General features: G+C 39.3%; 2 protein-coding genes across 3 annotated transcripts in view; one reads left to right on the top strand and one right to left on the bottom strand.

Annotated features, from left to right (window-relative positions):
• Positions 1 to 6,875, top strand: part of clcn1a (chloride channel, voltage-sensitive 1a) — a 43,976-nt gene extending 37,101 nt beyond the window's left edge. Inside the window, exons 21-24 of the mRNA XM_036567232.1 lie at positions 1,072 to 1,116; positions 1,302 to 1,406; positions 2,503 to 2,589; positions 5,363 to 6,875. Of these exons, the coding sequence (XP_036423125.1) occupies positions 1,072 to 1,116; positions 1,302 to 1,406; positions 2,503 to 2,589; positions 5,363 to 5,818 (693 nt within the window). The 3' untranslated portion in view covers positions 5,819 to 6,875. The remainder of the gene's footprint in view (positions 1 to 1,071; positions 1,117 to 1,301; positions 1,407 to 2,502; positions 2,590 to 5,362) is intronic.
• Positions 6,876 to 10,410: 3,535 nt separating this feature from the next.
• fam131ba (family with sequence similarity 131 member Ba) overlaps positions 10,411 to 13,148 on the bottom strand; it is a 58,541-nt gene continuing 55,803 nt past the window's right edge. For both annotated transcript variants that reach the window (XM_036567230.1, XM_036567231.1), the window contains exons 8-9: positions 12,538 to 12,795; positions 10,411 to 11,132 (exon numbers count right to left, since the gene is read on the bottom strand). In XM_036567230.1, coding sequence (XP_036423123.1) covers positions 10,893 to 11,132; positions 12,538 to 12,795 — 498 coding nt within the window. In that variant the 3' untranslated portion in view covers positions 10,411 to 10,892. The remainder of the gene's footprint in view (positions 11,133 to 12,537; positions 12,796 to 13,148) is intronic.

Genomic DNA, 13,148 nt, shown 5'->3' with positions numbered 1-13,148 from the left:
CACTCTTTCCCTGGTGAAGAAAACCTCTTCAACAACAGTTAGCCAGATCAAGAACACCCTCCAGGAGGCAGGCTTATCTGTGTAAAAATCAACAATCAAGAATTAATACAGAGCGTTTATTACAAAATGTAAACCATCGGTAGGCCTCAAAAACAGGGGAAAGTTCTGGAATACCATCTTATGGACAGAGGAACCAGATCAACTTGTGAGAGAATTTTTGGAAAGGAAGAGTATGGAGAAGGAAAGAATCTGCTATGATCTAAAGCATACCACCTCACCTGTCAAGCATGGTGGAGGTTGTGTTATGGCCTAAGCATGTATGACTGCCGGTGGAACTGGTTCTCTTGCTTTATTGATGATGTGGCGACTGACAAAAGTAGCAGGGTGAATTCTGAAGTGTGTAGGTCTATTTTATCGGCTCAGATTCCGCTAAATGCTTCGAAACTCGATTTTGGACGGCGCTTCACAGTGCAGATGGACAATGACCCAAAGCATACTGTGAAAGCAACCCAAGACTTTTTAAGACAAATCCAATCGAGCATGTATTGACATGTATTTGACTGAAGACAAAACTGAAAGTAAAAGAAAGGCCTGATAGAGCATCACCAGGGAAGAAACCCAGCGCATGCTGTTGTCCGTGGGTTCCATATTTTAGGCAGTCATTGCCTGCAAAGGTTTTGCAGCCAAGTATTAAAAATGAAAATTTTATGTATGAATAAGTTAGATTGTCCAATTACTTTTGATTTACATCTGGGGGAGGGTCTATTTGGATGTAAATACCTTCAATTTAGAACTAAAAGTCTGCATTTTGAGCTCATATTTATTTAATTTCAAGTCAAATGTGCTGTAGTAGACAGCGAGAAATATGCAGTCAGATGGTTCTTTGAGGTGTCATGATTCTATATACAATCATTGCATTTATTAAAGAACCCTGAAAGAAGCACTTCTACACAAGTGCGTAAAATGTTGTGTTGTAGAAATTATTGTTGCATATAAAATAAATAGTATTAATATGCTAAGTGATTTTAAACATTTGAACAGTAGTGTATATAAGTCTCTCTTTCTCCCCAGGAGCCGACTCCTCCACCCCTCACTGATACAATGACACCTGAAGAGGTGTGACTCTTTTTGATATATGATTTTGAATTCAGCTGATTTTACCTCATGGCTGAACTTAATAGCTTTGGTCAGAGTGAAATAGTTGTTATGGTCCTATGGTTTCTAGAATTTAGAATACTTTGAAAATAAATTGATTTAACATGTTTGGTTGCAGTGAGCTCATCTAGTACCGTTTGAAACAGATAAAAGCATGGGAGGAGTCAGAGATGGATAAGCCACTAGAGCTCGACCAGATACGGATAGATCCCTCCCCTTTCCAGCTAGTGGAGAGAACGTCACTACACAAGGTAAGCTGTAATCTGGGTTTCTCACTGTTGCTGTTATGCTGTACATTTTTCAGTTTCAGTGAATGTCATGACTGTTACATTAACAGTCTTCTGAATTCTGTGAAACTAATCTCTGCATGGAGGCCTCAAGGAAGCCATAATCAAGCTAAGAAGTAAATTAGTGCAAAAATGGTAACTTTGTAGGAGAAAGAAAAAACCTTCTTAACTTTTAATGGAAGTTTATGTAACAAGATTTTTTCCAAGTAATTTTGGACCATTTCTTTTGGTTCATTCATCATGAAGTTTTGACACAATGTAAAGGGCAGCTGGAGCTTTCAAATTGTTGCGACACGTACCAAATGTTGTATTTCTTTGCTCAATTTTCAGAGCAGTATGCCACTGGTGTTTTTTCTGTCAGTTCAGAATAATTACCCACCCTGTCACAGACTGACTGACATTTGCCAGATTCAAGAGAAACTTTCAAGTCTGGCAAGCAGAGTTAACAAGAGTAAACAAAGTGATGCTTTCAAAATTGGTTTGTGTCATGGTTCTACCTGCTGGGATCACAGGCTGGTGTTGATGTAAATATGTCAAGCTCAAGACCCCATAGGCATCTTAATTTTGGCCTTGCAAATATTTATTAGGAAATAATGAAAATGCAAAAGGTTGCTATATGCAAATGACCTCTCTTGTTGTGGACACCCTGACCAATCACAGTTTAGGATATGTGCGTGTTTTCATGAACTGAGGTGTTTTTGTAATTCATGTAATTCAACAAAAATAAATTATTTTGGCCAAAATACTGCAGGCTAATGATGTCACCCTGACCGATTCACTAGTTCATGTTAATATATTGCAAGGTGTACTGCAATCGTAATATGTAGTAATGTAATTGTGATACTAGTGTCTTGCCCATATCATTCTGCCTAAGTAAGGCAGAATTGTACATTTAGAAGTACAGTGCCTTTCATGGTACAGCTGTTGTACCCTGCACCTACCCTGGCTTTGCTTTTCCAGCGGAAAAGAAATTCACAGTGGTGCATTTGGATCAGATAGTATGTCCTTGACTGTATCTTTTTTAAACAGTGATGACCATTGACCTCTTTTTTATCCATAGACTCATACATTGTTCTCCTTACTGGGTCTCAGTCATGCCTATGTAACCAGCATAGGCAAGCTGGTTGGAGTTGTGGCACTGAAGGAGGTAGAGGAACACACATGCATCCATTCATACATTTATGAATCCTTTCATATCATATACAGTTGCATGAAACAGTTTGAACACCCCTGGTCAAATTACAGGTCTTGTTGATTTTTGTAAGTGAAAGTAAGTTAACACATCCTCTACAGGGACTATAAATGTGGCCTTTTTTGCACGTTTTATTGCACAATTTCTATTTATTTGCCGGAAAAAATAAAACAAAATATAAAATGTGCCATAACTTTTGCACAGACCACATTTTATGTGTGTTTTGTGATTTTTTTCAATGTGTTAAATCAACAAAATGAAATTTGACCAAGGTGCCCTCATTTTTGCATTTGAATGCGCATGTACACTGATGTGCCAAAAGTCATTGGAGAGCAGTATGTAAACTGATTATGAAGTGCCATTTCCTCATGGCTTTGAAACGCCCACACCTGTGTAAGTTGTGAGGCATTATCTTGAGGCTGAACACTGGCCAGCGTGCTCAAGGCGATGTGAATTATCAGAGTTCGAACGAAGCAAGATAGTGGGTGCCAGATACTACATATGTCATAGAAGGCATAACCACCCACAGTGGACAGCGCAGTGGCTGTGCATAGGTGCTTAATGATCCTGACCAGCGGCATTCAGCTAGAACTGTCCTTGCAAACTGACATGCGACTCTGGCAGAAACCACATCCACATTCAATGCAGGAGGCCCCACACGCATATTCACTGCAGGTCAGTGCAGCGTTCTTCAGCTTCCATGGGATATCGGAGCAGAAGACCCACCAGAGTGCTTCTGTTAACACCGCGACACTGGACACAGCGCCTCACCTGGGTTTGTGAAGTTGCTTATTGGACTCTAGAGGACTGGCAACATGTGGTGTGGTTCAATGAGTCACGGTACCGGTTGTTTCGGGCTGATGGTAGGGTTTGTGTGTGGTGTAAAACCCCATGAAGCCATGGACCCCAGTTGTCAACAGCATTCCGACAAATTATGTGACCTGCATGTTCGCCTGACATGAGCCTAATCGAGCATTTATGGAATGTGGTAGAGAGGTCCATTCACATCCTCAACATCCTCCAGACATCTTCTGTCCACTTGTGGAATTGATGCCGCTTCGAGTTGCTGCACTACGGCGGGCTAGAGGGGGTCCTACACAATACTAGTTCCTGTCCCATGACTTTTGGGACGTCAGTGCAGTCCAGTATTTATACCACATTTAAGCCATAGAACACGAGAAGGGAGTGTGTTATGATGAGTGTTGTATTGCTTTTATAAAGCAGTTTTGAAAAGTAAAGAACAGGGTAAAAGATAAAAACATTTTTCAAATATGTTTTTAATGTTGCCAGTTGCCTTTACCAGCAAAAGTACTTATAACAATGTTTGTCAGTTTGTATATAGCAATCGGTGATCAGCAGGTACAGTGAAAAAAACAGATACAGGTAGAACACTTTTCAACCAATTACCCTCCAGTCAGGGGCAGTCTCACAAGCAAAGGTAGGCAGCTGCCTAGGACCCCATGAACATACAAATAAGACACACTGTATGCGTTAAATAACCTATTCCAAAATATATAAACTTTAAAAATAGCCATTATTTGCGATTATAGTGATTATTATCAGTAGTTTCAGCCTCACCCACTGGTCAAAGTTTAAATACATTTCCATGTTGTTATGTGAGGACACAACTAAATGAAGACAGACTGGTATGAACAAGGCAATGAAGAAGTAATCTGTATTTTGGAGAGAAGGTTCTTCAGTGTGATTTTTTGAGTGTGATGAGTGAAAATCAAATGAAGTTATCCAAGTGCAGAAAAGAAATGAAAAGGAAGGAGCACAGCAAGAAGTCTGTCTCTGCACTCCTAAACCTAACTTTTTCAGTCAGAACAGAGTGCTGCACAGACTCAGCAGACTGTACATAATGCTGGCATTAATGTTAGTGTTGATAGCTCCAGTGTTGGAGTAATTAAAAAATATAATTACCAGTTGCTAATCACTCGTAATAGGATCACGTTGCTTATTGCTTCCTGGAAAAGGTAATCTCATTACTCATCACTTTGCTTCTATATTGCTCTGTACCAAATTATCTCACTGTATTGGCAAATACCTTTGCTTGTTTCAAACCTGTTTCTTAAAAATAAGCTGATCTGCCAATGTAGTGAGATAATTTCACTTAATATAATTACTTTCACTTAAAATAATTAATATAATTATTAAAAAATGTCTAGAAATAAATTATTTTGTAATATTCTACAAACTCGAATGAGAAATATTAGCAATGTAGACTAGATTTTAAACAATTTCACTTGTCATAAGATGCACAATGCTTAGGAACCTAGAGCCTGGCTAAGCTAATTTAAAAATGTGCATCCATTGGGCCCCACTCCTGTCTTTTGCCTAAAGCTCTAGAATCCCTAAATCCGTCCCCGCCTCCAGTGATTACAGCAAACTTGTGGCAATTTTTGTGATTTCTAAGTTGTTGTGACTACTTTGAGCCTAAATCAGCATTTTTTGATGAGACAATTTTAAGAAGAAACATTTTGTAATTATTAACTTTCATCTCGTAATTATTTGGGGTGCTGCCAGACTCCTGTTGTTGCCCCTGGAGTGCATGGGTGAAGTGGGTAATGCGAGGCACCATGCCCACTTATACAGATAGGAACACTTTTTGTCCCAATGACTTGAACAGGCATGCGCTATTTTGTTTATCATATACACAGTCTGTAATGCAGTAACTATGTTCATTTATTTTCCAATTCTTTTTTCAAATGTCTTGTTCTCTACTCAGCTTCAGAAAGCCATTGAGGGCTCTACGCGGAGCGGTGTCCGCTTGCGGCCTCCTCTGGCCAGCTTTCGCGACACCAGACGCAAGTCCTCGAAGCCGTCGCAGACTTCGCCAGCTCCGTCTTCCCCCGTCTCTCCTCCGGGCTCTCCATCTTCCCCCTCTTCTCCTATCATGACCCCAGCGGTTACACCCCAAGTCCCTACCCCTGTCCCCCCAGCCCCAGCCCCAGCCCGACAGCAGGAGGAGATGGAGGTGTGGATTGAAGGAGTAACACGGGAGGTGGTGGTAGAGAACACCAGCAGTTCCACCACAGGAAGTAGCAGCAGTGAGGCAAGTCCCAACAGCACCCCGCCCATGCCCTCTTCGTCTCCTCCTTCCATCCCTCTCTCCACCCTGCAGCCTGCCCCTGAGAACACAGGAGACAGCACGGAAGAGAGCGATGACGAGGAACCTGTTTAGGAGCTGTGAAAAGTGATCTTATTTTTATATATATTTTCTGTTGTTTTTTTAATGCTGTTTCTGAAAGAGTGATGTCTGTTATTTATTTAGACTGCCTTTTTCTGGGCATCTGTGAATCTGTAAAACATTATTTTGATTAATTCTGCGTAATGTTCTTGGTTCAAGAAGCAATAATGGTAAGATCACTCTGTTACTGTCTTTCACTTTCTTAACTTTTTTTTTTCACTGAATGTTTCCAAAAGCACTGACAAAAATGAGGACTTTTTGTTCGTCTTCCTGTTAAAGTAGGTAATTAAAAAAATAGGCACTTATTCCCCGTCTTTTTAGGTAGAGAATTTTACATACCATATTAGTTACATTTATGAAATTAAATTTTGCTTGAGTTGCAAAATTAAATACTGCTTGAGTTTTAGCATTAAAAATGTAATTCATCCATTTCTCTACAAAGTCTTTAAATCATTTGCAAAGTCAAATAAAATAAATAAATCCACAAGAAGATCTTAGTATTTCGACAGAATCATGAATCTGAATCATTAATTTAGTGTAGAAATATAACACAGCAGCATTTAGTATCATATTCAGTTATACATTAATTGGTTAACTTGCAGGACTGTGTGTTGTCACAGGCATGGCATGAGCAGCTCTTAAAACATAGCAATGTCATACATTTTAGTGTGTCACAAGTTCCTTTTTAGGACCAGTCAAAGTGTTGTATCCTTTTCTTTTCAGCCCTGTTTGTGGAGCCTAAAGCTTCCAAATTGTTGACATTCAGCCAGCAGGTGGTGCCCTATGAACTATTCAGCACTGAAACTTTAGTTTAAATTTAGGGTGTGTTCAAGTGCTGCAGATGCACTGCAGAGCCTGCAGTTTTCATATAATATGCATGCAGCATCTTTTGCTAATATTTACATGGCAAGCAGCGCTTCTGTGCAGAACTGGATGAAATCTGCATTTGCATTCTGCCATAGTTTTTACTGCCTCTTCACTTTGTCTTTTCCTGTGATGATCCTATTATCATTAAGACTTACTTTGAAACGTATGAATTCCTCATATTTACACATTCTCCCCCTACCACATCCTTTGTTTCATCCCTCCATCTTCATCTCTCAGTCTCTCAGGTTGCTCTCATGTCTTTAAATCAAGGACTCTAAGCAATAATGAACATGGTCTGTATGTATTATATGTGCTGTTTAAATGTTTTCATTTTTTGCTATGTAATAGCTGAAGGGTGTATTTTTAAGGGGGGCAGGAGTAAACATGAATAAACAAACAAGCACTTGTTTTTTTCTGTTAATTTTTGCTGTCTATTCTGTATTTATTTATTTATTAATTGGTCTGTTTTCTCTGCTCTCAGTGTGGTGAGATTGTGTAATGTACAATCCAGGTTTAGTAATTATTGTTTTGTAGGTATGTAGTTTATTTTTGTAGTAGATAGTAGTAATCAAAGTGATCATTAGAATTTGCTGTCATGGATTCACATTATTTAGACTGTGAAGATTTGTTGAGGAAGTAATAACTATGCAATAAATCGCAACTGTTGAGCCTGGCTCTGGAGTTTGTAAGGGGCCCAAGCACTGAAAGTGCTGGAACCCTGTTACAATGCATCAGATGCATTTGTGCGAATCTGAGATGAGTCTTAAGTTTCTATGGTGAGAGTGCAAGTTGAGTCTCAAGTCTTTAGTAGGGAATTACATTAGCCTCATTATTAGCTGCAAGTAGTGCACTGTACAAACGTAAACACCTACTAAAAACCTGTCTGGTTTCAAATAACAACCCTTTCTTAAGTTCACACTTGGAGACACATTGTGATCAGATCACTCAAACCACCTTCAGAGGTGATTGCATACAACCACATAACATTTACAGTGTGAACGCTCAAGAGTCCTGTTGAATCTTTGACAGTGGAAATAGACAGACTTTATCTGCTGTGTCATCACAGCAGTGACGAAAGCAGCTGTGTAGCCTCTACTGTTTGTTTACAAGTCAAATTAGCAGTTCATGTGGCCCTTTTATTGGCATCACCATAGACTCCTGTCTGATGACAAATGCAGCGAGAGACTGACGTAGTAAATGTTGGTGGTACCCTGCCTCCAATCTCAAATCCAAACACAGGAGACGCTTTCAGACACACAGAAATGCCAGGAGTAAACAGCTACATGTCTCGCTGGCCACTCGTGATCACTTGAGATGGATGTTAATATGAAGTGTGAGGGGCCCAAGGGGTTTATTAATTTACTGCCTTAAGGCTGGGGGTCCTAATTTAATCAACTTTATTTTTCTTTTTTTCTCAGGCTGAAATTTCAGGGGTCTCAATTCTAAGTTGTCAGTAATTTTGAGGAATTGTCAGTCAGTTAAGGGTGAGTCCGAGTCTGAGTCGTCAGTTAAGGAAGAGTACGAGTAGAGTGGTCAGTCAGTTAAGGAAAAGTCAGAGTGTAGCGAGTCAGTTAAGGACAAGTCTGAGCCGTCAAAGAGGAGTCCAGGTCGAGTCATGAGTCAGTAAAGGATGAGTCCGAATTGAGTCGCGAGTCAGTTCAGGACGAGTCTCAGTTGAGACATGAGTCAGTTAAGGACGGGTCTGAGTTGAGTCTGTTTTCAATTAAGACCGAGTCCGAGTCAAGACATGAGTCAGTTAAGGACAAGTCCAAGTTGAGTCATTAGTCAAGGCAGAGTCCAAGTTGAGTCGTGAGTCAGTTTAGGACAAGTCTGAGTCAAGTCATCTGTGAGTTCAGGACGAATCGGAGTTGTCCGTCGGTTAAGGCCGAGTCTTAGTCATTCAGAAATGAGTCTGAGTCAAACTGTCAGTCAGTCAGTTAAGGATGAGTCCGAGTCGAGTTTCAAATCAATGAACATGCGACACTGTGACAAACTGCAATGCATGCAAATTTATAGTAATTAACCATTTGTGTTTGTGTGTTCAGACAGGTTTCTTCTGTAACGTCCTTAGACTGGCTTGAAGACTTCCAACCATGCAGGGACCGTCCTCACAGTAAGAGTTTTATTTACACATAACACATGAAAATACACACATACTGGATATGAGGCTACAACTTAGCATAACAGCTCAACCCATATTCCTTGTTCTTTTGACTGCAAATTCCTTTTGCACCTTATCAATGGTCAAATTTAACCTTGATACTGAAGCAGAACTGTAATGTGGAGTTATTAGTCTTTTTTCATAACATCATTGTTTAGCTCTCCAGACCAAGCAGTACCTATAATACTACCATAATGTAATGTAGATGTGGTAATGACTATATGACACTGCCATCCAATCATGTTAACGTATATAAAAAAATTTCATCTAGAGAAGTGTTTAAAAAAAACACCCTAAGAAGATGAATAACAACTTCTTAATGAGTTTTCTTAAATCACTAGAACAGTGAAAACGTCTCTTTCCTTTCACAGTAATGGCATGCCCATAAGACCTTTCTCCACCTTTTTAAACATTTACATATCATAGTATATATTAGTTATACAAAAATAAATGTTGCTCCAGTTGCATAATGGGTTTCAGCACTAGAAATTAAACTCACCCATTCTCCATAAAATCATTGGAGGAAATCATTTTGCAAAGTCAAATAATTGCAACAATCTTTAAACAAGGCGTTCACTCTGCATTAAGCCAAAAGCATTAATTTAACAAAACGTTTTTCACACATTACTAGCTTCATATCTTCTCTTGTCAACTAGGAAACAGCAGCTTTTCAAAATAATTAGATGAAAGCCAGCAATCAACATATCAAGCACCTTCGTTTCTCCTATTTCAGCCTTCATGTCCACAGTCATGCGGTCTGTCATGACAACATGATAGAAAATATATGATACAGTGATCAAAACTCGGTACTATGATTAGCCTGGTGTTTTCAAATGATTAGAAATACCTATATTTTCTCAGTGCGATTGAGTCAATTAGGCTTGAAGACCATTGAGTTTGCTGTGATACACATGCACACCATGCTCTGCTTAATTATTAGATGTTGTATGTAAGCTATAGTGCATATTTTTATGTTTGTCATCTCATCCTCTCATCATATAAGTGTTATATTGATAACTTGAGAATTATGAGAAATGCCTCAAAACTCCTTTCCTTTTGCTGTTCTGTGAAAATCAATACTCCGTAGGATGGTGAAGCAAAAAAAAGCCCAAAAGTAAACAAATACAAAGACGAATTGGGGAAAAGAGTTGATGGAACAAGAAATGGAATCATCACTCAAAAGACAGTACATTCTTTTATGTCCATAATAGTGCATAAGTCTTATAAATAGCAGTTCAGTATGGATGTTGAACAGGGCAGCACTGTTTCCAGTTGGGCAGTATTGTGCTTGGTTATATAAAGAAAAATAGATTTGTTGTGTGTGTGTGAGTGTGTGTGTGTGTGAGTGTGTGTGTGTGTGAGTTTGTGGATGCTGGAGGTAAAATACATAGGAGACACTTCACACAACATTATTGCCAAATGGCGAATTGATAATAGTTTTTTTTTTTGTTGTTGTTTTTTCCAGAATATACCTTTATACATACATACTTACATACATTCATACATTCAGACACACATACATACATACATACAAACATACATACATATTGTACGTACATACAAATACATATCATTTTATTGGCTTTTAGTTTTATTACAAAAATCAATGTATTTCTTATTACTATATGGATTACTGGTAATTCAGTCACTTAAATATTCAAAATGCATGCACGTTCTTTTGGTTGTCTTGGTATCTTGGTATTGCACTCGTTATTTTCTTTTTGTAAGTAAGTGTCCTCAGTCTTTTTTCCATCTCTCTCTCGTCGGCCATAAAACTCCAGTCTTCTCTGAAAAGGCGTCGGGAATCATCTCCAGTTCATTGCAGCCAATTCTAATATTATGTCCTCCATCACTCTTTAATAATGTATAAGTCAGTGCATCTCTCGCCACCAAAGTCCTTCACCGTGTTTGTTGGGACAAAAAGAGAATGAATACACCTTGGGACGGGGGGTTGGGTATACATTAGCTTAATTAGTTGATTATTTCGGTAAAGACAGTTGCGTTTTTGTTCGAGACTTTTCATTTCGGCAAAACTTGCTGTCAATTGGTTGCCACTACAACCACGGTCCCATCCTCCACCACCTCCTCTTCCTTCTCCTCCAGCGATTGGACGACGCAGGATGTGACCTCGAAGGTCATGTGCTCAGCCGTTGGCTCTGCTGGTGCCTGTGCTGGACTCGTGCCGCCAGGTGGTGTGGGGTCCTCTCTCGGAGGCGGAGGGGTCAGAACCGGGGTTACGGACATTGGCTCGGGTTCAAGCGTTAATGTGATGTCATCCTCCTTGAAGAAGAGAACAAACAAGTGACGTTATTAAAAAGATGGTTAGGCCAAAAATGTCATTTATCTTATTTACATTCGCCTTTTACCTCAAATACAATCCATCAGCCAAGAATGTTTGTGGTCCCAAGTTTATTTCTTGGTTTTGCACCAAGAACTGCACTGGAGCTACAAGGCTTATGTGAAGGACGTAGCAACGGGGGGGCCTGGAGATGGCCTACACCCCCTCACTTGGAAGGCCACAGATTTCTGACTGCTCAAAAGAAAAAAAAGTCCTCTCATGATGAAAATGATACAGAATGTAATTTGTCTTGAACTCTAATAAAGGATGCTGAGTTCTTGCATCCTTCTCCTTAAATTATACCTTAAACTAATAGAAGTGACCAGCAAAGCTCTCCTTAGATCATCACCGAATTTTAGCATCCATTATCACCATGGCAACGTTTATAAGGCTGCATGCTGCCATTGGTAATGTCACAATTTTAACCAACTCTGCCATAAGGCATGGAGCGACACCCTTTTTTAATGGCAATATGTAAATATTAGTCTGCTTGACGGTTCCCGGTGGTGGGAACAGAGGGAACACTGCTGAGCTACGCTAGTTCCTAACATAGGCTACTACTTACCTGGCTATAGCAAGTTAGGTAAGCAGTAAAGCTGAGACAGTTTAATGCTACTAAGAGAAAAGCTCAGTCTTCAGCTTTCACCCTAGATGTACAGCTAGTGCTGTAGAAGGCAGACCTGTGGGATGCTATATGACATACTGTTATCTGTTAAAATGTAGATAAAACAGTAGTAGCAGTTGAAGGCTGCCTTTTGTCAGTACTTTTGTCTGATTTTATGGACGTGTCTTGGCTGATCAACAACATTTAGAGGGATAATTACTTAATTTGACTTTTTGGCTAAATCATTGTTTTTTTTAACAATTTAACAGATTTTTAGTAAGGTGCAGGATCGTAATTGGAGCATAATTATACATGAATCATCATGCAAAACTGCCAGCTGCCTCTTACTTAGTTTATGTTAATAACGTCATTTAAAGAAGTTTTTTGACTGATTTTTTCATATTTATTTAGTACTGATTTTAAGTAAAATGGCAGTTTGGCCCATTAAAAAGCAAATAAGGTTATGCAGATGCAACTTTGGCTAATACAAAGTACTGAAAATGTTTCATGTGTTCATTTTGCCCAGACAGTGTGGTCTTCAAGTTCAAAGGCTAATAAAATTTGGTCACAAAATTGTCCAAATTGGCCGTAAAGAAATTGACAGCCATAAAAATTGATGAATGGTGCATCCCTAGTTTCTAGGCCCAAGCTAAATAGGATTTATACTCTGAACGTTTATGCGCTACTTCAAACAGGCTAATTAAACTGATTCAGCACTGGCATTTAAAATGCTACAAACTCACCCTGGCTTCCTCCTCCTCCTGTTGCTCTAGGATGCATTCATTTTCTGTAACTAACTCGTCCATATAGGATTCAGGCAAGCCCATTTCTGCCAGGGTTACACCCATGTGTCCCATCATCTCCATCTGATGGGGCTCCACCTGAGCCGCTGCCCACAAATCGGCCAATCGCGGGTGAGTGGGCGGTCCCAGGCTGTGAATGGTGCTGTTGGGCGTGGCTTGCAAGGAATGGGAGGCGCTGTGTAGTCGATGTTCCAGCGACTTGAAGAAACACAGTGTAAAGATAGAAAAATGATTATTTCCAAATAATCAAAATGCTATTTTAATATTTAACCCTTAGAATCACTAATATCAGGGGCAATGACGATGGCATGGGGCAATTTTTCCACACTATTTCTCATTATTTCTCTCATTATTTCTAGCTCAGCGAAACAAGGGAGAAATTCTGTCAGAACAGCACATTATACACCTTTAGTCGATATATTTGAGTTTGTAAGTTGAAGAGGAGACATTTTATTATGATGTGTTATGATTACGATGAATTTGAAGATATGCTTTGTAGAATGAAAACAAGATCCTTTACATTTTTGCAATAAGTCTGTAATTTCTTGAGA

This window comes from Colossoma macropomum, unplaced genomic scaffold (assembly GCF_904425465.1).
Source record: "Colossoma macropomum unplaced genomic scaffold, Colossoma_macropomum, whole genome shotgun sequence".
In the NCBI taxonomy this organism is placed as follows: domain Eukaryota; kingdom Metazoa; phylum Chordata; class Actinopteri; order Characiformes; family Serrasalmidae; genus Colossoma; species Colossoma macropomum.
This window is presented reverse-complemented; position numbering and strand designations above follow the sequence as displayed.